Source organism: Arachis hypogaea, chromosome 15 (assembly GCF_003086295.3).
Source record: "Arachis hypogaea cultivar Tifrunner chromosome 15, arahy.Tifrunner.gnm2.J5K5, whole genome shotgun sequence".
NCBI classification, from domain to species: domain Eukaryota; kingdom Viridiplantae; phylum Streptophyta; class Magnoliopsida; order Fabales; family Fabaceae; genus Arachis; species Arachis hypogaea.
Genome location: NC_092050.1, coordinates 7,075,837 through 7,103,324, shown reverse-complemented (window position 1 = coordinate 7,103,324; position 27,488 = coordinate 7,075,837). Strand labels below are relative to the sequence as shown.

General features: G+C 32.6%; 1 protein-coding gene and 1 long non-coding RNA gene across 3 annotated transcripts; both read right to left on the bottom strand.

The window, feature by feature from the left end:
• Positions 1-2,456: 2,456 nt before the first annotated feature.
• On the bottom strand, positions 2,457-5,831 carry LOC112748374 (uncharacterized). Of its 2 annotated transcripts, none has more exons than XR_003175008.3 (2): positions 5,111-5,831; positions 2,457-3,236 (listed from the first exon to the last, which is right to left on the bottom strand). It is a non-coding gene; the product is annotated as an uncharacterized lncRNA (long non-coding RNA). The 2 variants fall into 2 exon arrangements; XR_011872782.1 differs by having other exon boundaries at positions 2,457-4,139; positions 5,111-5,615.
• A 17,913-nt stretch (positions 5,832-23,744) lies between these two features.
• LOC112748364 (uncharacterized) lies at positions 23,745-27,236 on the bottom strand. The gene is made up of 8 exons (XM_025796593.3): positions 26,962-27,236; positions 26,713-26,857; positions 26,484-26,624; positions 25,318-25,416; positions 24,826-24,902; positions 24,621-24,729; positions 24,150-24,478; positions 23,745-24,028 (listed from the first exon to the last, which is right to left on the bottom strand). Exons 1-8 carry the CDS (start codon positions 27,052-27,054, stop codon positions 23,936-23,938), a joined length of 1,086 nt encoding a protein of 361 aa, XP_025652378.1. The 5' UTR covers positions 27,055-27,236; the 3' UTR covers positions 23,745-23,935.
• Between the last annotated feature and the right edge of the window lie 252 nt (positions 27,237-27,488).

Below are 27,488 nucleotides of genomic sequence, written 5' to 3'. Positions count from 1 at the left end.
GACTCGAACCCACAACTTCTAAATGAATATGGAGAGACTATGCTATTTGATATATAGTTCATTGAAAAATAATATAATTAATTAATATCTATGTAAATAAAATTTATATTGATATTATATAAAAATTAAATTTTAAAACATAAAATATTAACTTTGAAGTACAATAAGTGTATAATTAAGGCTAACTTTTTTTAACAAACTGCCTTTCATTATTAGTATGGAATACTGAAATAAAAATATAAACACACAAAATTATATTTAGTAAATGAAATATAAATATAAATATTATGTATTGAGATATTAAATTAGTATATTTTATATTTTTTTAATAAAAAAATATAGAAATACTAATAAATTTAAGTGGAATATAATTTATTTTTTATTTTTATTTTTATTAATATTTTATCAAGATTTTTTTTTTAATTTTATGTGAAGAAAAAAATGAGAGTAATTGAAATTTTTATAATTTGTTCAATTTTAAATTTAATTTATTATTAAATAAAATACAAAAATATTAATTTTGTGTATATTTTTTTATCTTGGTTTATTCTTTTCTTAAAGCTAAACATAGTCTAAATGTCTAATACGTAAGTCACACAACCTAAGGGAGGTTACAATGTAAAAGCATGACATTACAATAATATTAAAGGTAACCTTAATAGAGTAAAATTTAATATCCAATTAAGAACGGAAAAATACTGTGGCCAATACTTTTTATTTTTTAACCAATAAAATTAACAATAATTAATTATTGAAAAAAATTTAAAATTAAATACACGAAAAATATTCAAAACTTAAAAATAAAAATATTTAAAAATGGAATAAAATAAAACTAATTTAAAATATAAAATTTAAGAATTAAAATAAAAAATTTAAGAATTAGAATTTAAAATTAAAAATTAAAAATTTATAATTTAAGATAATTATTACCGGATGGCCAGCAGCTGATTGGCGATATATAGGTCGTTGGTAGGTGAAACTATAGGGTTAAAAATAAATATAAATAAATAAATAAATAAATACTTTTAAAAAATTAAAAATAAGTGAATATTCGGTATATTTAATAATCTAATATCTTATTGACTAAAATTGGCTACAACTATTTTAGTCCCTAGCAAGGTTGATTAAGAGTATATGACGTCCCTCTCATGCAAACGTGGCATCCTTATCGCTTTCCCTCATGAGTCTTCCTTCTTCATCAGTCTTCATTATTTTTATTTGGGATCGATAGATCGTTATTAAGTAAGCGTTTACCATTATTAAGTGAGTTATTGTTATTATTATTATTTTAACGTGAAGTGAGTAATTGTTAATATGGGTCCAAAAAAAATGTGTTTTCACAGTTGCGCTGAATATAAGATGATGAAGACGATGATGATATATATAGTTGAAGTGTTATTTTATTTACTATTATCGAAACATGCATCAGAATTTGTAGAATATTTACACATATTTCTTTTTAAATTTTACACGAAGTATGAAAGTATGATTTTGTTGGTTATCATCAATCTATGTCTATAATCCTGGCTTGAATCGGATAGGGTTGCAAGTTAGGGTGCTGTGTGTGCTGAGTGATTACTGAGTCACATTGTTGACTTCATGATTGAAAATGAAACACGGTTTATTTCGTCTTATTTGTTCTGCCATTATTCCTTCCTTAGTTATTTGACAAGATATTTGTTTTCTGTGCCCACAAATATTGGGTCATGGTAAATAATAGTTTTCAATAAAGAAAAAGTCTCGGGCAGCAATTTTTTAAAAAGTTGGCCAACATTTAATCATTAAAAGAAAATTGAATGATTTTATACTATTAGATTTTATTTCACATCATTAAAAACACTATTAATGACTAATTGATAGTTACAAAATACAAAAATTGCTGATCTCCTAGCACTCCTCTTAAATAAAAAAATTACAATAAAAATAGTAAAAAATAAAAATATGATGTGTAAGGTACATTATTTTTAAAAAATTTAGTTACAATATTCGTTTCTTATGAAACAAATTACAAATTCTCCACAATTACATATATATCGCCGTTGAGTTTAAGAAAATAATAATAATTATTGGATAATGACTATCAAATATTATTATTTTGGATTAAAAATTTTAATATAATTATGTATTTGATTAGTTTGTTTATTGTGGGAGAGATTATTGAAATCAAAATAGGTTCAATAACAAATTAACAAAGTCTTAAAATGGTTCAGACTCCTAAACACTCATTCTAATCATAATAACACATTCTCATGTGAACTAAGCTAAAGTAACCAAATCAATTCTCTCTCTTTTCTCTTCTTCACTTATATGATTACTTTCAAGAATAAGCAAAAAAAAAAACTCTAATTAAGGATCAAATTAAGAAGAAAAAGTAATTTTTAAAATAAAAAAACAAAAGAGAAAGAAAAAAAAAAGTCAAAAACTAGAGCAACAAAAAATAACGATTAAATCCAATGTAATTCAAAAAAATATATTTTTTTTTGTGCTTCATTAAGTAGCTTGTTGAAGATACTATCTTCCTTCAAGTACCAAACTAAAAATTGAAGAAATTGAAGGTTATGAAGCTCTACTATAAATTAAGGGTCAAGAATGAAACTTGGAGCCAAAACATTGATAAATAGCTCAGATTATTGAAGAAAATCGAAAAACGATAAAAGAGAAACATCTTAATAAGGATGTACGTAAACTTTAATCACTGCTACAGTCCCATCTCTCTTATGCGGCGCTGCTGCTGTATTTGGGGAAGAAAAAGTCAACTGTTCAAGCCAAGTTTCAAGCTTTAAAAACTTTACTCCTTTATTAAAAGGGTAAACAGCCAGAGATTGAATCAAGAAGTGAGCACACAAGTTTGGATCTTCATAACTTTCAAGCTATCCCTTCTTTTTCTTCATGAGTTTACATTAAATTTTCTGTTCTTCAGTGTTCATCTTTCTTTGTTTTTTTTTTCAATAGAAAAAGACATTAAGTGAGATATCAGTAAAAGCCATTGAGAGAAAAGGCAAAGAGAGTTATAAAAAAAAGCCAGAAAATTATGTCAAAACTCTTTTGTATGTTTTTCTGTTTTGTAATGTACACGTGATTCTAAGGGGATTTCCTTGCAAAGTTGGGTGAGCACTTAGTGGTTGCAAGTCTAGGGAGTGAACCTAGCCAAATCTAACTTGGGTAGAAGCTGAGTTTGTCCTAGATAAGATTGGGTTGAATCTTAGAAATATTTTTTTTCATATCATATCCTCCTCCTAGCAAAAGAAATAAATATGTTAGAACAAAGCAATCAAGTTCAAACACTAAATAGCAAGGAGCACTTGATAGGATTTTGAGCCACATAAAATAAACCTTAGCCAAAACTTATACATATACATGTAATAGAAGTTGTTCACTTGTTCAGAGCCTATACAATGAGTTATTCTTCTGTGTCTATACCTTGTTTTAGCCTCTTAAATAAGATGGACTTGTAATTATCACACACATAAATTAATGAAGATACTTTATAATGCAGTACCAGCAATTAACCAATATTAATTAATTAAGAATATATAACATGAATTAAATAAAGAGGAGACAAATTAAAACACCTAGGTCTATATTAATGAGTTTCTTATTTGAAGAAGACATGCCAACATCAAAATTCCATAATTAACTACTACATTAGTCTAGTACATACTACTTAAAATAAGAACAAGCAACCATCTGCTAACAAACTAGATTATATAGTAGATTTATTTAAGACTAATAAATCAACAATAAAGTTAACATGAATATCAATTAGCCACTATTAATTTAACTATTAATTTGAACAGTACTTATATCCAAATCTTTTGTCACATGGTTCGATCCAAATGAAGGAGGAATGCTTTGCCGCGCATCATTTGGTGTATTACTGGCGTTAGGCAGAGATTATTGGGCAGCTTCTATCATTACTTACACTTGTTCTGAAATTACCAAAATTTCTCAAAACAATTACCTTGTCTTCGGTAGAATTCTTAACAATAATCTGACACATGATTGAAAATATTGTATGCCTATAAAATGCCATTGAGCTCAGTTATTTTGAAAGAATGCCAAGCTGAATTCTTTAGATTGTCCTCCTATGATGAACATAGCATGGCGGATATCTCTTGCCATGGTTCATTTGAGTACTTCTGTGAGCACGAATCTCAAAAAAGTTTTAGATCTAATTATCCCATTCTTTTAATTCTAAGTTGAGATCGACTACAGAATATGTCTTGTAAACTCTACAAGAAAAATGATAAATAGTATGCATCTAAGATAGTTAATTGTAGTAGCTTAATCATGTAAACTTGACTCTCTATAGTGGCAGAATAAGGAGGGATGAAATCTTATATTTATAGATTCTTTAGGAGCATCAAATAGTTCTTGCTTATATTCTTGCTCTTTAACTACCAGAAAACTGTTAAGGTTTTCCACACGCTTTAAATAATCCATTTTGTCCTTCAACTGATTTTGAAAAGTTGTAATTGCAGTGTTCAAATTACCAACACTTCCTTCATCACTTTCTACATCACTTTAATTGTGTAACTCCCTTCTTAACTGTATGCGACAGTCAATAGTATAGATTCAGGGAAGAAAGTTTCAAAAAGATAGTAATTTAGATACAATTTAAAGTATTCAATTGTACATTTAGATTAAAGTTCCATCTTTGAGTCATATCTCACATGTAATTGCAAGTTTAAGATTCCTAAGATTCTCAAATTTTTTTGTCACATTCTCTTCTTGCTATTATCAATAGAAAACACAGATTTTAATTTTAACTTTGAAGATATGGACGGACATGAACTTTAACTTCTATGAACCATCTCAACCAAAAAATGCCATTAAATACTAGTAACTTTGAAGATACTATTGAATGCAAAACAAGAGATAGACAAAGTGCTGAAAATTCAAATTTTCAACCAAGTTATATAATTAAACTGCTACAATACTTGATGAAAATGTTTGATCACAGGAAACCACTTAAGCATCCCAAATAATCAACAATTGAAGGATCTGATCAATTGTGACAAAGCAAATTAAAGCTTCTATCATCAAGCAGTGACAAAACAAAGCTAATCAACCAACAATGAATTTGAGCACTGAACAAAGCAACCATTACCTTTGCTAAGTGATGGAAGTGAACAAAGTTTGAGGAATAGCAGTTGAATGCGATGGATGACGGCAACCTAGCGATGATCACCACGACGACAACCTTGCGATGACCACGACGATGGACCCCAGGCGAATAGCGACAGAACAGGGCCCGTGGATGCTAGCGATTGGCGAATCTAGGGTTTGGTTTGAGGCTTAGAGAATGACGAGACGAACGGTGATAGGTTTGGGGCTTTGAAAGACAACCACGATGGACCACTCTACAGACAACAACGAGGGACCGTGGGCTGGCGACTGATGAGCAGAGGAGAGGGGATGGCGACAGACGACACTTCGACAATCACAAGAAAGAAGCTGGTGACTTGCAAATGACAAGAGGGGCTAGAGCACAACCAGAGGTGGCGTCATGGATGACAGGAAGGAAGGTACATGGCTGGGAGAGAGGGAATGAGGATTTTGGCACTAAGGGTTATCTTCACCCTTTTTTCCTAAGTGAAGATCGACGAGTGAGTGAATGGGGATTTTGAGGGGGGGGGATAGGGGATTGGGGAATTTGGGGGAGAAAACGACGTGATGTGTGCGCATCATGTTGTATTTTTTTATACTTTTTCATATACAAAATAAATGCATAATACTTAATTATGGAGAGTTTTGGTATTTAAATTGGATATTGCTTTGATCTTTTTGGTTTCGTGACTCTTGTAGGGAATTGTTAGAAAAAAAGAAGCAAAAGAACAAGGAGGAACCAAGAATTAAAGACAAGTGCAAAGAAAATTTGTGGATGCTGTTAACCCTGACCTTTTTACACTCCAATGAGCATACTTAGATCTATAGAGGTCTAATTGACGTGGTTTTAGAGGTATTGGAAAGCCAACTTTCAGAGATTTCTAACGATATATAATAGTCTATACTTTTCTTATGGAATTACTGCCTTGGTGGCGCCAAACATCCCAAGTTTGGCGCCATGATCATCACAACGCCTTCCTTGCTTGCTGCCTTGGTGGCGCCAAGCTTTGCATTTTCCAAGTTTTGTGCCACAATAAAAGAAACCAATGAAGAATGCTTTGCGTCGGGTTGGCGCCAAACTTGAGAAACTCCAAGTTCGGCGCCAACAATGATAAAAAGCATAATGGTCCCCACGTTGAAGAGAAGAGCACGAATTGTTTCTTATTATTTGTTTATGTAATTTTCTTTTATTTTAATTAAAAATAGAAAAAGAAATTATTTAGTTTTAGAAAAGATATTTTACATTAATTAGGTTAGATATAAAAGGAAGAATTAGCCCTCCGGAAAACTTCTTCCTCTCCTCAACTCCTAATTTTCATTCCACACTTTCATACTTTTCTCTACTAGAGTTTATTTTCTCCATGTAGAACTAAGCTTCCATTATTCAGGTTAGGAGCTCTATTTACTTTGATGGATTAATAATTATTTATTTTTCTACTTTTGATTAATGTTTTGATTATTGTTTAAGAATTGGTTTCGTTCTTCATCCTAAGAATTAGTGATTATTGGGAAATAACTCTAATTCAACTTGAATTCTATTTGAATCTTGGAAAAGTTATATCATCATTAGAATTATATCTTGAAATCAATTCCTCACAACTCTCTATTTATCTGGATTTAACGCGATACGTGACATATAATCGTCTTATTTTTGGGTATCTAGGGTTTGTGTGGCTCACAAACTAGAATTGAACTTAATCTTCTCATTCAACGAAGTGACCAAGGAATTGGCGGTTGATTGAGTTAGAGGAGATTAAATTATTAAGGAATTAGGGTTTAATCACTTAAGGTTTGCCATGAACATAATCTTTGCATGATCAAGGTAGTTAACATTGAATATTAATCCGGAAATTTAAATATCTCTGACACCTTAACTATTTTTATCATATTATTTTCTTAACCAATTTTAGTTTGTTTTTATTTAATTATCTGTTTTTATGTTATTTGTTATGAAAACCCTAAATTTTGATTGTCTGACTAGAATAATCAATTGACTATTGTTGCTTGATCCATTAATCCTCGTGGGATTGATCCTCACTCACCTGAGGTATTACTTGGTACGACCCAGTGCACTTGCCGGCTAGTTTGTGGCATTCAAATTCGGTACCAAATTTTTGGCGTCGTTGCCGGAGATTAATTGTGATTAACAACTACCAGTTGATTGATTATCTAGATTAGACTTTTTCTTTGTTTAATTTTCTTATTTGATTTTTACATTATATTTTTTTTATTTTTCGAAATTTATTTTTATATTAAAAATATTAATAATAAAAATTTTAAAAATAATAATAATAATAATAATAAATTAAAAAACATTTAATATTTCTTTTTGTTCTTTCTTCTTAGCTTCTCTATTTGCCACATGGTGCGTTTAATTCTGTTTGGTGTCTTGTGCTAAGGAAAATAATGGAGACAGATCATATGGGTTACTACTCACACCCAAGGAGTGATTCATATTATTGTAGATGGAGGAATTACCCGAATTTTGGTTGAAAAAGTCAAGACCAAAGAAACTTCAATGCTCCATGTTCCATCTATCAAGAACCACCATCTTCATATTCATACCAAGAACCATCCTCCTCTTTTTACTCATATCAAGAGCCACAATCTCCTTATTCATATCAAAAACTACCAGCTCTTGAGCTTCTCATGAAAAAATGTATACATGATATGAGGATGAGTGTCAAAAATATAGAGAACCACGCGGAGTTGATTATCAAGCACCTGGACAAGATACAAGCAAATTCCTTCCCAAGAGATACAATGCAAGATCCTATGGAAGAAAGTGAGAAAATCAATCAAAAGAATTTATATTCCAGTGAATTACAGAACTCTTCACCCTCTCACATAAAAGAAGAAGAAGATGCGCAAACAAAGGAGGAAGCCATGCACACTCCATGCTTGCACATTCCAATAATTAAGAAGAAAGCCATACAAGTCCCTTCAATTCTATGCATGCAAGCTCCTGAGAAGAAAAATCTAAATTCCCTGCCCATATTTGAATTGAAGTCTTCTCCCCCAACACTTGAATATGCTTTTCTTGGACCTAGTGAATTAGAGAGTTGTATGAGAGTTGCTTTTTGGTGGGTATCATTTTTCTCCTCATGTCCACTGAAGTCATTCTCTTAACCAACTGGAAGAAGAGGAAGAAATTCAAGAAGCAACATCAAGCTAGTGACGTTAAAGAAGTGCTTGTTGGGAGACAACCTAACGTTAGGTAATCTCTTTTTATTTATCTTTTTGCTTTGCTTCATGTTGCATATGTATTTTATGGATCAAGTTTGGTGTTGTTACAGGAACATGATACTTGCATTTTACTGGGTACTTGGCCCAGACTTTCATTGATAGTGTCACACTAAGTTTGGTGTTCTCACACCAAGTTTGGTGTTGCCACACTTCACCCATGCAAGATCCACGCCCTCCATGCCAATACATTAGCAACATGTTTATTTTTATTCATTTTGTTTTGCCTTTCATTTTATTTTTAATTTTGCTTGTTTGATTTGAATGAGCTTCCGCCTTGCTTCTTTATATCCACTAGACATCATGATTATTCTGATTTCTATCACCACTATTTTTCTTTGTTGCTTGAGGACAAGCAACCATTCTAAGTTTGGTGTTGGAGGCTATGCTCTACATAGCTTAAAAGGGGATAAAGAAGAAGATGATAAAGAGAAAGGCAGAGAGAACTAAGGTTGTTTCCTTTCCTTTTGATTATATGCATGTGTGTTCTTCCTTTTAGATAAGCATAGTCTAGTTTTGAATTGTAACATATTACCTTTACATCATAACTATCATCTTGAAATTTGTGAGAAATTTGTGAGTCAAAGCAATTAAGCATCATGATCATCAACAAACAGGGTAATTAAAGAAGAAACCAGCATGAGCATATGAGTATTAGAAGGCTAGCATGACTATTTTTGCTCAAACACATTTGAATTTTGTTTGATTGAAATTTTTATCTAGAACACTTTATAAAATCTTTGAAATTTTGAAAACCTTAAAGAAGCTTGTCCATAAAAGATCAAGTAAAGAAAGGGGAATGAGAAAGCTGAAGGCTTTGAGTATTAATGACAACTCACTAGTAAAGTACTTGTGGTGTTATGTATCAAGTAAAAAGCTTGAAAACAAAATACTTAGAGTCAAGGCTAGGCTCAAGTACAAAGCACTCCCTCAAAGCTTAAGGCTCTTAGCATCAATTATTAGAGAGTAAAGAAAAGAAACAAAAACAAAGCTTAAAAAGTTCTCTAGTTATATACTTGTGGTGCTTATGTATCAGGTGGTAATACTTGAAAACAAAGTATTTAGAGTCGAAGCTATAAAAACAAATGGTGAAAAGCACCCAAGAAGTTAGAAAAAGAAACGAATGAAAAGCTTGTTTCAAGGAAGGAGTATAAAAAAAGATTTCATAAAGTGAGTAAGATAAAATCATCAATCATTTAAAATTCTTTTGTGAGTGTTGCATGAATAGTAAACTATCCAACCATGAATATTAAAATTGCTACTCTTCTCACCTTGGATTGTCAATTTATATTGCATGATTCTTTGTTTGCTTGAGGACAAACAAAGTTTAAGTTTGGTGTTGTGATGCGTGCGCATCATGTTGTGTTTTTCTATACTTTTTCATATATAAAATAAATGCATAATGCTTAATTATGGAGAGTTTTGGTGTTTAAATTGGATATTGTTTTGATCTTTTTGGTTTCATGATAGTTGTAGGGAATTGTTAGAAAAAAAGAAGCAAAAGAACAAGGAGGAACCAAGAATTAAAGACAAGTGCAAAGAAAATTTGTGAATGCTGTCAACCCTGACCTATTCACACTCCAATGAGCATAACTAGAGCTACAAAGGTCCAATTAACGCGATTTCAGTGACATTGGAAAGCCAACTTCTAGATCTTTTAAACAATATATAATAGTTTATACTTTTCTTATGAAATTACTGCCTTGGTGGCGCCAAATTTGGGAATTCCCAAGTTTGGCGCCATGATCATCACAACGCCTTCCTTGCTTGTTGCCTTGGTGTTTCCAAGTTTGGCACCACAATGAAAGAAACCAATGAAGAATGCTTTGCGTAGACGTTGGCTCCAAGTTTGGCGCCAACAATGATGAAAAGCATAGTGGTCCCCACGTTGAAGAGAAGAGCACGTATTATTTCTTATTATTTGTTTATATAATTTTCTTTCATTTTTATTAAAAATAGAAAAAGATATTATTTAATTTTAGAAAAGATATTTTACATTAATTAGGTTAGATATAAAAGAAAAAAGAATCAGCTCTCTGGAAAACTTCTTCCTCTCCTCAACTCCTAATTTTCATTCCATACTTTCATACTTTTCTCTACTAGGGTTTATTTTCTCCATGTGGAATTAAGCCTCCATTGTTAAGGTTAGGAGCTCTATTTACTTTGATGGATTAATAATTATTTGTTCTTATACTCTTGATTAATGTTTTGATTATTATTTAAGAATTAGTTTCGTTCTTCATCCTAAGAATTAGTGATTATTGGAAAATAACTCTAATTCAACTTGAATTCTATTTGAATCTTGGAAAATTATATCATTAGAATTACATCTTGAAATCAATTCCTCACAACTCTCTATTTATCTGGATTTAACGCAGTGATATATAATCGTCTTATTTTTGGGTATCTAGGGTTTATGTGGCTCATAAACTAGAATTAAAGTTAATCTTCTAATTCAATCAAGTGACAAAGGAATTGGCGGTTGATTGAGTTAGAGGAGATTAAATTACTAAGGAATTATGGTTTAATCACTTAAGGTTTGCCATGAACATAATCTTTGCATGGTCAAGGTAGTTAACATTGAATATTAATCTGAAAATTTAAATATCTCTGACACCTTAACTATTTTTATCATATTATTTTCTTAACCAATTTTAGTTTGTTTTTATTTAATTATCTGTTTTTATGTTATTTGCTATGTTGACTATTGTTTCTTGATCCATTAATCCTTGTGGGATCGACCCTCACTCACCTGAGGTATTACTTGGTACGATGCGGTGCACTTGCCGGTTAGTTTGTGGTATTCAAATTCCGCACCAGGTTTTGAAAAACTGTACTCTATGGTCACCCCCAAAACCGTGACCATAGGTACTCTACAGTCACTTTTTTTCGAAAAAATATGACCATAGACCACTTTAAATCACCCCCTAAACCGTGACCATAGATACCTTTAGGTCACTCTCCAAAACTGTGATCATAGATCCTTTTAGGTCACCCTTTTAGGTCACCCTTTCGTAAAACCATGACCGTAGACCCTTTTAGGTCACTCTTCAAAACTGTGACCATAGATGTCTTTTGGTCACGGTGAAAAACCGTGATCATAGACCATTTTAGGTCATTCCTAAAACCGTGACCATAGACCCCTTTAGGTCACCCCCAAAACCGTGATCATAGACCCTTTTAGGTTACTCTTTTTTGAAAAATCGTGACCATAGACCATTAAGGTCACCTCCCGAAACCGTGACCATAGACCCCTTTAAGTCACCCTAAAAAATCATGATCATAGACTCCCTTTTAGGTCATCTTTTTTTAAAAAATTATGACCATAGATCCTTTTTTGTCACCCAAAAAAACTGTGACCATAGACTCTTTTAGATCACTCCCGTAAATCGTGGCCATAGATTTTTTAGGCCACTTTTTTTTAAAAACCGTGACAAAAAAAAGTGGCTATAGACCTAAAATATTGTAGTGAATAAAAAGTTGTACTGTTCATGAATGCATTATGAAAAAACAAAATAAAATTCTCTCCTAAATCTCAACTTAACAAATGTATCGACAACTAAATTTTTATTTCAATAAAAAAACAAAAACCAAAAAAAAAATCGAAAAAGATGACATAAACTCAATTCCCTTTTTCTAAGTCATTCACAAATCATCAATCGCAACTCAAACAATTCGTTGCTCCCTATCTCATGTACCTATTATTAGTATTTAATGACTTATTTTTAAAGTTTTTTATTAAATAAAAAAATTGTACTCTTTATTAATTTTAAATAAATTTTAATTTTTCCTATGTTATACTTTATATTAATGGTTTAAAAAAATAATGTACCAATCAGGTTAATATATATTTTTATAAGATTATAGAAAATAATAGCTCAAAACTTACTAATTTATTTATTACTTCTAATAATAAATTATTTTAAAAAAAAATACTGCAATCTATACTTTTTCCAAAACAGAATAGCATGACCGAATTTAGTAGTAGTATTAAATTATAATCTCGGTCTTATTATACATCATATGTATGTCTCTATATTACCAATATGCATCTTTGTTTAATGAGATGTGACCTCGTCATATATAGTTAAGTACTGAGTTAGCTAAAATATCATTTCCCATGGAAAAACGAATAAAAAATAATATGAAAATAAGAAGTGATCCCGACTGAATGCTACTCCATGGACCCCATTACTGTTTTTGACTTAATTTGCTACTCCATGCTACATATTTCTCGTTAGAACATAACTAACATCCCAACCCTCAAAATTAGTCTTATCATTAATTTTTATTACTGATTTTTAATATCAATCTTTTATTATTCTTTAAAAGATAACAAGTATTTCCAAACCAAAAAGAAAGTTCTAAAGTTAGTTTCTGCTGAACTCCACCGTTAATTTCTGTTTTCATAGAAAATAGGTTCATCACAAGTACTTAGGACTCCGCTTGTAAATTTATTGCCTTCGTTACATCCAAGTTCCCTATGCTTGCAATAAGTTGTAGTTTCATATTTTATATTTTTATTTTTAGATATGGTGTATAGATGTAAAACGCAACGTATTTAATTTGTAAGTTCAATTTTTTATAAATATTTTTTTTTATCAAATTAGTGGTCAAATTCTATTTTTTATTTAAATTTATTTTTTTTACAATTAGTACTCAAATTCAAAATAATAGAAGCTAAATATAATTATCAAATGTATAAATAAAATGAAAAGTCAAATAATAGAGTATATGATACAATTAAATAGTGTATAAAAAAATCTTAGTTATTGAAAGTCGTTGTCGTTGTCTCGCAAGTCTTGCCGCTGAGCGGCCTAGGCGGTGATGTTTGTGCCCCTCCATCAATACCGCTGCCACAAGCGTGCATCTGATCTTCGTACGGCACCACGTGTTACTCCATCCACGAAAGCAGCTCCAGCTTCCGCCTCTACTCCAACCTTAGGTCATCTTTATTTGTCATGCGTGAGAGAATCGTCTGATACCTCTCCTCAGACTCCCGCAGCTGCTGAGCCTGTTGGTGAAGGCTTCAATGACTTAGACTACACATTTTGAAACCATATGTTAAGTCAAATAATAATAACATTATATTATTAAGACTAAACGAACTTAATAATAAAATGAAACAACTTACTTATCAGCCTGGCCTTAGTCTTCATGAAAGTCGTTGATCCACCAGTATACTTTGATGACTTGACAGATGCCCTGTTAGCTCTGTTGGTGAGACGACGATACTTGAACCCTTTATCAGTCTCCCAATGGACATACAGTAACTGCTTAATGTCCGGACGGAGCCAAATGATGAGGTAGTTGCGGTTCTCACGTACATCCTCTAACATATGCTAAAGCTGCCTAGCCATCCGATGGTCAAAGATATTCTTGATCATGATATCATGAGTCTTGTCTCATATAAATTTCTCCTGCAAAAAGAATATTTAGCGTGAGTTAATCGAAATTAAATACATACTAAATAAAATAGAAGATATAAATTAACACTAAGGTTTGAATATGTTGAGTTCTTACCGCCCACTTCTGAAATTATCACTCTCTGATCTCAGTTGGGATCTTCTTGTAGTTCGGTCATGGGTGGTCGTACATTAGCTTAATGATATTAGCACACTCCTGTGTACATGCATTATTATTTGGCGCAAACCTATAAATGGAAAACTTAAGATTAGTAGTTTACTGAAAAGTTATTCAAAATTTTCTACAAACTTCAATTTTTTTTTACAATGCGCCAAAAACTACATCCATCACAAATTCACGTAAACAGCAACATCTATCAACAATCAATAAACAAGAATCAAGTAGTAAGATCTATCAATAATTAAGAATTATCAATTAATTAAGATTAGTAGTTTCATCTATATGGCATTATATGACTTAAGCAACAACATCCATCAACAATCAAGAATTATCAAACATAATAAGCAGTTCAAATCTACTAACTAAATCGAACCTACCTTAACAATCTAAATGCACTAAAATAAAAAAACTGCATGTAACTAAATTAAACTGACTAACTAAAATGGTTTACATATAAAAGATTTAAAATAGTACTCATACCGAAGTCCCATCAAACCAAATTGTCATCCGTACGATGGGAGGTGATGGAGGGGCATCTAGTTGGGATCCATGAGAAAATTTTGGCACTGGAGTGTTTGTCACTAGAGGCGGCGGCGTCGAGATAGTGCGCTACTCAGCAAATGGAGGTGGTGGAGGAATCCCTCTGATAAAGCAGACAGACGACTTTCTGATTGCAGGGGTGGTGCAGCAGTAGAAACCATGTAGTTGGGGTTATGGACCATGATGAACGGCTGATCCTGTACACCCATTGCCTGTGATATCATAGGGGTAGTCAGAGTAGTAGAGAGGGACGACTGAGAAGTCCCAGGGGTACCAGTAGAACCCCTCCCTCTACCATGACCATGAGATCGATCCGTGACACTTCTGCCTTTCGTCATGTCTGTAAAGAACATATAACTAAACACTAATCATGAATACAATGTAATAGCAAAGATGAAATTTTTAGATACTTTAAATCACATAAAACAACAAATATAACACAAATCATGTGTACAATCATATTATTTACAAAGAGCCGTTCAATTGACACAAATTCTCCCATAATTATATTATTTGCAAAAAATTTTGACATGACATCCCCTAAATTTTGAAATAACCTCCAAAATCAAAACAAACTCTACGAAAAATCAATCATACACTAAAATTCAAAAACAGCCACAAACGTACTATTTTAAAAGCAAATATTGATTTTAATAATTACACCAAAATTTTATTAAGAGCTCTTTGAGCCATTTTTACAAAAATGAGCAATATGTACATTTTAATCACAAAAATCAGCAACAATTAACAAATTATTAATCACAACTTCAAACTAATGGATGTAATCAACAACTAATCTACCTAATATCCTATATTCTAATCTAACCAATACAAAAAATAATAGAATTTGAATAATGAGAGTTAAAAAGGGGATGTTACCTGGAGGGAGCAGTGTAGCGGCGGTTCAGCGACACAGTGGCAGAAGCAGCGGCGGCACAGCAGGGAGAACCAGACGACAAAAAGGAGCCGTCGGAGGGGCTGCCAGAGAGAATGTGAAGGGAGAGATGAGATGGTGTAGAGAGAGAGTGGAAGGCGAGAGGGTAAAGGACACAATTCGAAATGAGGAGAAAGATTATTTATGGTTTGAATTTAGGGCACGATTACAGTCAGATTTATCGATAAAAAATCTGCTGGTAAATCTTCACATGTGACTAAAACGCCAGATTACCGTCGAATTTATGCGCCTATAAATTCGAAGGTAGCTGCAGTGCCAATTTTTTTACCTTTTTTCTCCTTTTATTATCATCAGAAAAGAAAAGCTAACGGTGAAATTTATATCTAATAAATTTATTATTGAATTCATTGGTGAAGCCGCCACTATTCTACAATACTAAATTCGACAATAAATCTAATAAGTTAATAACATTCAACGTTTTTCTTATAATGTATTTTGACATCTTCATATGAGCGGTCATTAATCAAAATTTATTTCGCAATATAATGGACTGGTCACTCGTTAATTAGTACGAGGCGATATAACTGATCATTTTAATTTAATCATAAGCATTAATGATAACACCTAATGTTTAAATAAAGCATATTGACAATCAAATAGATGTGTAATATGTGTGCTATGAATATTGAATAAAGAGAAAAAGGGGGAAATGGGAAAGAAGAAAGAAACAAGAGACAAAATAAAGTGGTTTAAGCAAGTGTTAGTATATATGTAGAGATGCCTAATTGTTCTAAATCCTAAAGAAATTAGTAACGTAGTAAGAATTGGGTATAAGAAAACAATATATGAAAATGAGTATGTGGTTAAAAATAGTCGCCCAGGGTAACGATGATATCATGCATCAGCTAAAGGGAAATGAGACGTGATATAATACAAACAAACAAAGCAAGCTTCAAATCAAGGTGAAAATTGAGGCAATATCCTAAAGATTCCGATACATATGGGTCCCGTATAATGTACTAGCAGCATACGTTTTGGATTAGCTAGAGTCCAATTTTCAACCCACAAATCATGAAATTGATGGTAGGGTAAGGTCCCCATGATGCATCCAATATAAAGTAAAGCAAGTAAATAAATAACTTGCTTGGTTGGTTGGTTGTCCTTCATGGTTATCAAAATCAATCGGCATCTCATGTACAGAACTTATGTTTAATCATGGCATAGCATCATTAAGGAAAATAAAATCAGATATAGGAAATTATTTCAAAATAGATACAGGGTTAATTTGATGGTCAAGATGAAAGTACACAGCATTATTCCCTTATGAGTGGCTCATATTTTTACCTTAAATTACCAAAACAAAGTGATATATTTGTGTGTTAAGTAAGTGGAATCGCACTATGTATTAATCTAACCAAAGTTTTAATAAATAAACTAAGAAAATAAACAAATCAAAGCCAAAGTGTACCAAAGTTTAGTACTTTCTAGCAGTGGAGAGTGGTCCGGTGGTCCCTACCTTTCTCCACCCACTACTAGTAGAAGAGGAAAAAAAGAATGGTTGTGGCATTATATAGCTGTCAAGAAATAATAATAATAATAATAATAATAATAATAATAATAATAGAAATTTTACTTTTTTTTTAAGAAATACTAAAATAATATTTTTATTCTTTTTATTTGTAAAATATATATTTTTTTTTCTTATAATTTTTAAAAAATTTTATTTTTAATTTATTTTATTTTTTTTATGTTAACTAACGATAATTTTATTCTTTTTCTTTTAAATAAACTATTTTTTATAAAAATATTCTTTAACAAAAATTTTATTTGTTTGTGATTAAATTTTGTTTTCCGAAATACTCTTTAACAAATTATTTTTTTATTGATTAAACTGTATTTATACTAAAATATTTTTTTAAAAATTTAAAAAAAATCTGAAAAGAAAGCCATCTGAAGAAGGAGAAGTATAGATCCTCCAAGGATAACCTTCAAAAGCAAGGGTGATTGTTATTTGTGTTTTTGAAAAAAATAATTTGATTATTAAAAATAATTTGTTATCTTATAAAAAATAATTTAATCATTAAAAGAATTTTAAAAAAGGTTTTTGTAAAAATATAATTTAATCAATAAAAAAATAATTTGTTAAAAGATATTTTGATAAAAAAAATTAATCACAAAAAAAAATTTTGCTAAAAGATATTTTTTGTAAAGAATATTGTTTTTTTTTTTAAAAAAGAATAAAATTAACCTTAGTTCATACAAAAAATTTAAAATGAATTAAAGAAGAGATTTTTTAAAAGTTATAAAAGAAAAAAGTATACATTTTACAAATAAAAGAAAAAAATATTATTTTAATATTTCTAAAAAAATGAGTGTAATTTTTTCTAATAATAATAAAAAAAAAAAAAAAAGAGAAGGCTCTTATCAGAATTTATGGAAATGAAGGTGCATAGATACCATTAATGAAAACCCTGGATACAAAGTAGTATTAAAATGGTGAAACTAGAAGACCATGGAGATGCTCACAAGTCACAGTACGGTGCTTGGTGATATAGGTGAAAGAAAAAGCATGGCAAAGCAGAGTGGAATTTCCCTTGAGAGATTAAGAGTCCCTCCCCAACTTGCAAAAGAGGTTAAGGTTTTCAGATTTTAGATGACATGATCAATCTGCCCATCATATAAACTAAGGTCATCTCATCTCTTTATAATCTCTCACTTCTTAATTATCATTTTCTTCGGATATATACTTATAGACTATTTTTTATTTTTTCTCTTTCCTAGTTTTCTGATCTTTCTTCTTCTCTCTCACATATATGGTGCTGTAGTGTGTAGTCTCTGTGATTTAAGAAGGAACATTCAAGATTTTCAATTCCACCCCCTCCCTTTTTCTTTCGGAGAAAGTTTAGAAATCAAACATTTTTATTAAGTCTAAGAAATCAGTATTTTTATTAAAATTTAGTCAGTATTTAATCAATAAAAAAATAAATAATTTTGTATTATTAAATAAAAGAAATGACACAATTTTCAGAAATCAAGAATTAAATATTGCAGGAGTAGTTAACAGGTCGATTAAAAGTTATAAAGAGTGGAGTGATATTTGATATTTTGGGTTGTTGACGGTTTTTGTCGAAGATGATTAGGAATTAGTTTATTTTATCTGTTTAATACTTTTCTGTTGAGACGTTGATGCTCCACCTTATTATGTTGAGCTTTTTATTTCAAAAAAAAATTATACTATTAAAAATATTAATAATAATTAATTAATAATTACAAATTATAAATTTTGCTGGTTTCAAACACTCTTTTTTTATTAACCCAAGCTAGGAACAACTACATTTCATTTTACTTAATTTATTGCACAAATTCGTTCACGAAAAAGAATTAATCACTCCTCTGCAAACTACCTAGACCAAAAGAAAGGAAGAAACACGAACTCAATGAAACTACATTTTTTTTTAAATCTGACGGTGGACAAAAATAAAATTCTTTTTCGGAATAAAATTAATTTGATGTGTTAAAAATATAAAAAAAATTATTTTTACATTTTAGGTATTTATATAAAAAAATAAGGGTTTAGAAAAAAAGGTTGTCAGGTGTCGCCGATTAATTGCGCCGAGAACCTAACTGACCTTGGCTATAAGCATCGGCAAATCGTGAGCCGATGCCATCGTCCCTAGCCAACTACAATCGTTGATGGTGATAAAAAAAAAATTGTATGGTAAAAAATAGATAATAATATAAATCAAATCAGTATATCAACTTTTAATTCAAATTAGTTTCTATTTTATATAATTAATTTCAAACACAATAATTTATCCAATTCAAATCCATTTCAAATTTAATCATCCCATTCTAAAAATAATGACTTTTATAATCAATTTACTACTATTTTCAGAACTAATTATCAAATTGTCACGATTTTGAAACATATTACCCAGTTATCCATGTGTTTCAAAACGGTAGGTATTCTTCTTTTAAATTTTTTTCATCCTGTCAAATTCTAATTGGGCTAGGATTGCGTCGGAACATGCAAGCCCACGTACCCAACGAAACAATGGAGCAAAGCCCACATGTAGACCCAAAATATCTAACACCGTTGCAAAATTGGAAAATACAGGGGCTTTGGACACTGGATGGGCCTCTAATTTGCCAAGGGAGGTGAGGTTGATGTTGGATGCTGGGTAGTTAATGATACACAATAAGGTAGGCGGAAGGGGAAGGGATATTTGCAAGCAAGCATGGGCTTAATGGAATTTATGTTATGTTAGTGCTTGTACTTGTAGATTGGGTCTCTCTGATCCATAGAGCCAGTAGCCTTCGGGCAAAGACCCAAAAAAGAATGGGCCTTTGGCCCCTCTATAAACCAAAAAACCAAGACCCAAAAAAGAAAAGTAAAACAACAATCTTCGATTAAATTTCTAAAACAACACGACCAAAAAAACACATTTCCAAAACAACAGTGACATACCAAAAACAGAAATAAATCACTCCTGTCAAATGTCAACCCACCTAGAAAGGAAACAGTATAAAAGTAATGCAATGACTTCTATCATTTGTTTCAGGGATGTGTCTTAGTGGAAAAAGTATATTTAGACTTTTAGTAGTTTAAATAAAAAAATTTATAAAATAAAATAATAAATTACATAAGAGGAGTACTAAGACCAGTAATTTTTGTGATTTGTAACTATTAAGTAGTCATCAATAATATTTTTAATGGTGTGAGATTTCATCCAATGGTGTGGAGTTACTCATTTTTTCTTTTGCCAGTTCTATATTGGCCAGAATTTAATAAAGTTGATGACTCCTAAACTTTTCCACTACATAAATATCTTCATCTTCTTCCTCTTCTCACATTTTCTTCTCACAACAACCATTGCTATCATCACATTTACCACTGCACCATCAACATATATTAGAACCGATTATTATTTTCTCATATAGAAGCTTCGACAGACTCCATCAGCGACGACTCTAACCACTACTATTCAACCACGGTGACGACGACCACCGCGATGGCTCCTGCTCCCCTTCCTCGTTGCGGTTCTTCCTCCTCCACTGAACAGCATCGACAATGATGGATCTCTCTGCCTTTCGCTCGTTCTTGACTTCGTGGCGACACTGAAAACGGCGAACGGCGACGGCCTGGAGACTCCACAGACGACGACGGCAAGACACGGATGAAAGACAGCAAAAACGGCGCACGAAAAGGCAGCCCGCGAAGATGACAACGGCGGCAGCTCCTTGTGGCGGTCGCACTCCTCTTTTCAGCGGTGACAGGAAAGGGGATGGCAGAGAAAAATAAAAGAACCAAGGGAAAAAGGACAAAAATGAAATTTTGAAATAGAATTATTTGTAAAAATATTTAAATATAAATATAATTATTATATTATTAATAAAAATTTTAAATTTTAGTCATCGATTCAAAAATTCAATGGCCCAGATTTATAAAGAATCTTGGATTATAAAGGATCATAATATACTTTCACCATTGAAAAAAGCTCATTGTTTCAGGAGGAAAATCATGACAGAGCAAGCACTTCTTGTACTAAAACCTTTCCTCCCATTAGTGTTGATATTGTGAAAGCTTCTCTTAAAACTCCTGACGAGGAAGATATTAGGAGAGCATTTTTTAACATTGGTTACTTCGAGGCCCGAGAAGAAGATGGTCTACCATGAGCTTTCTATAAATAAAATACTAGAATTGCATCTACAAACATATTGAGCAGGTGATTACTACCTTATAGAGGAACCCAGAAATTGTTAAGCCCCTGAATAAAACCATGTTAGTCCTCATCCCTAAAATTTCAGCCCAATTCAAGCTAATTTCTTTATGTAACGTTATCTACAAAGGGATGGCCAAAATTGTGGTGGAAAAGCTGAAACCATTTTTCAAAGATCGCATCTCTCCATATCCATCCAGCTTTGTTCCAGGGAGAAATATTCACGATAATATTGTCATTGTACAAGAAATGGTTCATACCATGAGAAGAATGAGAAGTAAATTTAGTTGTATGTCCATCAAAATTGATCTTACGAAGGCTTACAACAGATTGAGCTTGAAATTTATTCATGATTTCATCAACCATTTCGGTATCTCCCCTGCCCTTTGTAATATCATTGAGGTGTGTCACTTCTGCCACACTTTCAACTCTTTGAAACGATAGTAAATCAGTAAAATTCACTCTCACTAGAGGGATCAGACAAGGTGATCTCCTATCTCCATATATATTTGTTATTTACATGGATAAATTGTCTCACATGATTGAGGAAGCCGTAGACAAAGGGAATTGGTTCCCAATGCGAGTTGACAGAAGCGGATCACAAGTGTCTCATTTAATGTTTGGGGACGATCTCATTTTATTCTCTAAGGCATCTCCCAATTACATGAGAAAAATGCAGAGTGTTTTGAATAATTTTTGTAAGGAGCAGTTTTGAATGTTTTTTGTAAGGAGTCTGCTCCTCTAATAAACCAGAAAAAAACTAACATATTTTTCTCAAAAAATGTGCCTGAAGAGGTGAGGAGTAATATCATTAATATTAGTGGATACTCTAAAACGCCAAAAATTAGAAGATATCTTGGAACTTTTATCCATAATACATGGAGGAGGAAGAGCCATTTCAACTACATTATTGAGCGAGTTAAAACAAAACTTCAAGGAGTGAAAAGCCAACTGCCTATTTATGGCTAGTCGTATTACTCTAGCTCACTCTATTATTGGGTCAATGGCACTATATCCTATGCAACATGAGATTATTCCAAAAAGCATTTGCCTAGTGGTGGAGAAAGTTCAAAGAGCGATTATATGAGGGCGTGACTGTTCAACGAGAAAAATGCATCTTGTTAGTCGGGAGAAAATTACTAAACCAAAAGATAAAGGAGGTCTGGGGATTAGAAAACTAGAGCAAGTCAACAAAGCTTTTTTGTTGAAGAGAGGCTGGCAAATTGTTACCAAATTCGATTCTCTTTGTGTTCAAATTATGATTAGAAAATATGGGAGAGGACACAATCCTATTCAAAATGTAGTGACTAGCAGTGGTGACTCTATATTGTGGAAGAATATTGTAGCCAAATGGCACATCATCAAGGACAACGTAGGTTATCTATTGAAAAATTGTGAGACAACAAAGTTTTGGAGAGATGCTTGGCTGGAACTGAAGAACTTATTAGCTAATTTAGTATCTCCAATCCCGACTCTTAAGGAAGAAAATCGTTCAGTGAGTGATTATGTAAACGAAGAAGGATAATGGAAAATTAGAGAGTTGGATACCCTCCTCCCTGACAGTGTCATTAATAAAATATGAAGCACTCCCCCTCCCTCAAGATGGCAGCGATATCCTCTTTTGGTGACTCAATCCTAAAGGTGAGTTTACCATCAAACATACCTGTCAATTTCTTTTCCATTGCGACCATGACTTAGATTGATTATGAAAATTGATTTGGGATTGGAAAGAATTACAAAGGGTGAAGGTGTTCCTTTGGCAATTGGCTCATAATGCTATCCTAACGGCTTCCAGAACTGCAAGATGGGATAGAGGGAACAATCCCAACTGCATGAGATAACCTGAGCAAGCTAGCTATGCTAAAGTTTTTAGAAATGTTGAGAGTGGCTGAGTATATGGATATGCCAGACGTCTGAACTTTGCAAAAGTAATAGAAGCAGAAGTTGCAACAATACGAGAGGGACTGGCGATAGCATGGGAGAAGGAATTTAGAAGGATTGAGCTAGAAAAAAACTCCTAAGCAGCTGTAAATTTGATAAAGAATTTTCCAAAATACCACTCAACACTAACCCGCCCAATTAAAAAGAATGGAAAAGCTTCTCAACAGGAAGTGGAAAGTGCACATACGACATATATTTAGAGAGGCTAATTAGCTAATGGCATTGCAAACTTGCTGCTAAACTAAATCAGGGAGCATGCTACTTGGGTTCATCCTCCCAAGAAAACCTTTCTAATTTTATTTGCTGTAGATGTGGGGTACTGGGGTTTCCTTTCCCCGTTAGTCAGTTTTTTTTTTTTTCTCTTGGCCTTAGGGCCTCCAGTGTACAAAAAAAAATGCAATGACCAAAAGACAAAAAAAGTGAAGCGACGGCCATATATTTTACTCAATTCCTACAATTTCAAAAAGTAAAAAGCAATTCCATAAGCAAAGTCGTTTATGCAAGCTTAACAATGATTTGATTCAACATTCAACAAAAAGCAAAGACATCTGATGAATCTTCAAAGAACACCAATGCTAAGAACAGCCAAATTTACCAAAAATCAAACATCAATTAGCAAGCACTAACATTGCCATTCCTTGTTGTTCAAAACCACCCTGTTTAAAGTTTTAAAATTCAAAACAATAACAGTTCATAATTTAGACGGCACCTGATTAAATATTTCTCTGTCATTTATATAAAACAAAGCACAAGTAAATTGATTGTCAAGCACTTCAAAGGTTACAAAAGCTAGTTCCAAAATTTAGATATTCACATATTCTTAAGACATTACCCTAAACCATAGTCAGTTTTTGGTCTTACAACTGAACTGTTCATTACTAGTTACCCATATATCAAGTACTCAATAATATATTGAGAGTGTTCGGTGGTGCTGCAGGGTTGCGCACTGAACACCAGAGGCCCAGAGCCAAAGGTCCAGCTCCACACTGAGAACCTGAAATAGAAATGAGCAAATATTTAAGTCAGAAACATAATTGAAGGAGAAAAGAACAACAATTGTGAATGTTAAATTACATGAATTGAAATGGGTTATGAATGGGAGAAGCAGAACTCACCTGTCTTCCTAACTTTTTACTTATCAGCTCCCTCATTTTCTCCACAGCATGTACAGAGCAAGCCCGGAGTTCAACTTCCTCCTCAGTCCCCGGACCTATTTCTCCATTAGAATCAATGGTACTGGCAAGTGCTGGGCTATATTTTAGAACACCAAGTTGCCGAAGCACCGCCGGGACGATATAGTCTGCCATTATAGTTAGAGAGCTGATGTCTTTGAATTCACCATACCCTTGACCCCTAAATGCACCCCATAAATCTGCCGCAAATATCTGAGCTCTTTTATACAAGAATACCTGGCGGCCTTTGTATACTGAATGGTCTCTAAAGCCTAGCACATTTCAAATTTGGGGTTAAAGAAGCAATTTTTACACTCAACACAACCCATAGAAACTTCAACCAAAAAAATTAGTAATTATATATTTGAGAACTTGAACCATGAAACTTATCGTGGGAAAAGAAGCTTATTGTACCAGGAAAATGGCGCGCAACAAGAGCAACAAGATTCAAAGCTGATTTTCCGCATCTGTCCACAAGATTACATGCTTTTCCATCAAAACTTCTTTCCAATTCAATTCCAACCTAGCAATGCGAGGGTTTACACAATGGTTATTAAGCTTCAAGACATGCTTATACGATAGATTGATGGAGGGGGAAAACACAACAAAAATAAATTACCTCATGAAGTAACCGAACACGTTCATCTTCCAAAGGAAGAGGTCTAGGCCACTTCAAAAGCTCACGTAGCTGTGGACCTAACGTTACAAAGTGATTTTGTCACTGCTTTTTTTGGGAAACAATTTTCTAACTGGAAGTGAGCAAATACCAATGAGGCTAGACTTCAACACAGACACATATCTCATTTTTTCAAAATACTAGAACTGAAAAGCAGTTGCATGTCCCTTACAGGTCGTCAGCAATGGAGACAAGAACAAAATACTTTGAAGTCTTTGTTCATATAATACTGGTAGGTCGAAGGCAATTATTAGCATAGCATCTGTGAGTTTGCTTAAAATTGTTGTAGATGGACAACAACTGAAATTTAATTCTTCACATGACATGACAAAATCTAGGATTTCAACAGGCCTTAATTTCAACTGATAATAAAAATTTGAGCTAAACTAAAGATAAAGTCCTTAACAGAATTGCCATTTACACAAAAATGCTTACCAGTGTACTTCTTCAGGCGGTCAGCATCAAATGCAGATTTATCATTTTGAAGAGCTGCCTTTAGCCCAGATGCCAAATCATCATAGTTCAAATCCTTATCTGTTTAATAAGTGGGATGAGAAGCAAACTATGGAAAATAACAAACAGATAACAATTAAAAGCAGGTGGAAAATTCAAATGCTGATATCTTAGAACATGGTTCACTACTACATGTGTTTGAGAGTTGGGGTATCAACTTCCAACTGGATACTAATCCGTTGAATATTATCACTGAATATATGGCAGTGCAGTACAAAGATAAATAAATTAAGGAATTAGCTAACAAAAGGGCACTTGTTATGCAGATAAGAATAGTAACTTTTAAAGTTTTTAAAGTATTCAATTTATATTTAAAATGTATTGAAAAAAAAAACCCTTGTATTTTCAATAAAACTTTCCTTTTGTAACTTGTTAACCAAACCTATAAAATAAATTATTAAAAGAATTCTTTTTCAATAAAAACAAAGAAGATATGATGATATAAGGCAGTTTCTCATCCACATTTAACAATGAATAACTGGAGAATTCAAGATTCCGCTCATCTCATGTCCCATAAGAGCTTGCAACAAATTATTCATGTTTATTATGGACTTTTGTTCATATAATTCTACACAAGTGTACAATTGCAATATAATTAATTAATGATATACAAATATAATATGTGGGGTGCCGTATATGTTAAAAAGAAGCAGAGTCAGTTTACGGAGGTGGCTACGCTATGAAATGGACCACTGCCATTGAAAAGAAGGAAAAAATTTTACGATGGGCATCAAACAACACCCAAAGGAGAAGAATCAAGTGAAAATAAAATATATGGGCCCAAGTGTTTGTGAGCAGTGCGTGTTCGTAAAAAATCAATGATTCAAAAATAACATTACTCTTGATAACACCAAAATGCTGTAACCAAGGCCAACACTAAAGTAATAACACAGAGATTGAAGCCCAAATTTGCCATATCTTCCATATTCACAATCAATTTTCATACCTACCATGAGTGGAAAACATGTTCTGCAGGGAATATAAACTTACTGATTCTGTACCACTAATAAAAATACTGGAAATATAGAAAGAGAAAAGAAATTGAATGCAAGACAAAATTGCCAAAAAAGGAAAGTAACAGAGGGTACCGGGCCAGAAGCAGAAATTGAGAGCGTCCAAAACAAACAAGTACTGGACGGTGAGTGGGCCGTTGTCAAAATAATGAATCCCTTCGAAATCCCAGTCAACCTTGGGAATGTCATCAATGGTGTTCACCACTTTCTCAATCCCTGAAAAAGTGAAAACGACAAATAGTTATTCTCTGACAATGCATTAAGCTGGAACATGTGAAAGAAAAGGAGGAGATTAGCAATGAACCTGCAGAGTCGACGAGAACGTGGGAGGAGTGGGTGGCGACCCAGGCAGTGGTTGCCCTAACGTCTTCCATGGAGAGTTGAAACCGAAGATGAGAAGAAGCACAATGCGGCGAGGTTTGATATTGGTGAGGCTCTTCACGTGAACCCTAAAACGAAGCCGTTTTGAGAAAAAAAGAAAGTGAATGTGAACGTGTTACTGTTACGTTATATATGATAGGGTACGCGGGAAATAGGGGAGTGGTGCGCGTACCTGGTTCGAAGTTTCGCGGGTTTTGATGGTGATGGTGGTGGGTGCGTGTGGTAGGGGCAGCTGCCTTAGTAGTAGGGGGATGGCATTTTCCATGTGCGTTTGTTTGGGCTTATATTTCAAAGGGTGAAATGCTTTGTTCGTTGGGTTTGCATTTGTGAGTCATAACTCATAACTCATAGCAGTCACGGGGGGTGGATAAAGTTGCCGTCTGCTTGCCATACCCACCACTAGACAAATCATCCAATCAAGTCAAATTTCAGATCACGTGATTGAATGCCTTACAAGGAAAATTGTAAATCCTTTAGTTGGTACTTGGTTGTTGTTTTCTTTTCAGTTTTTTTTTTTTTGGAAATTTTTTTTGGTGACTCTTTTTTTTTTTGGAAATTTTAATATATACAATTTCAAGACTCTTTATTTAGAAAATATTTTCTTAAAATGAGAAAAATTATAAATGATAAAATAAAAATTTAATTATTATTGAATTTATAACTTTATCATATGTATATTTTATTATCTGAATTAAATAG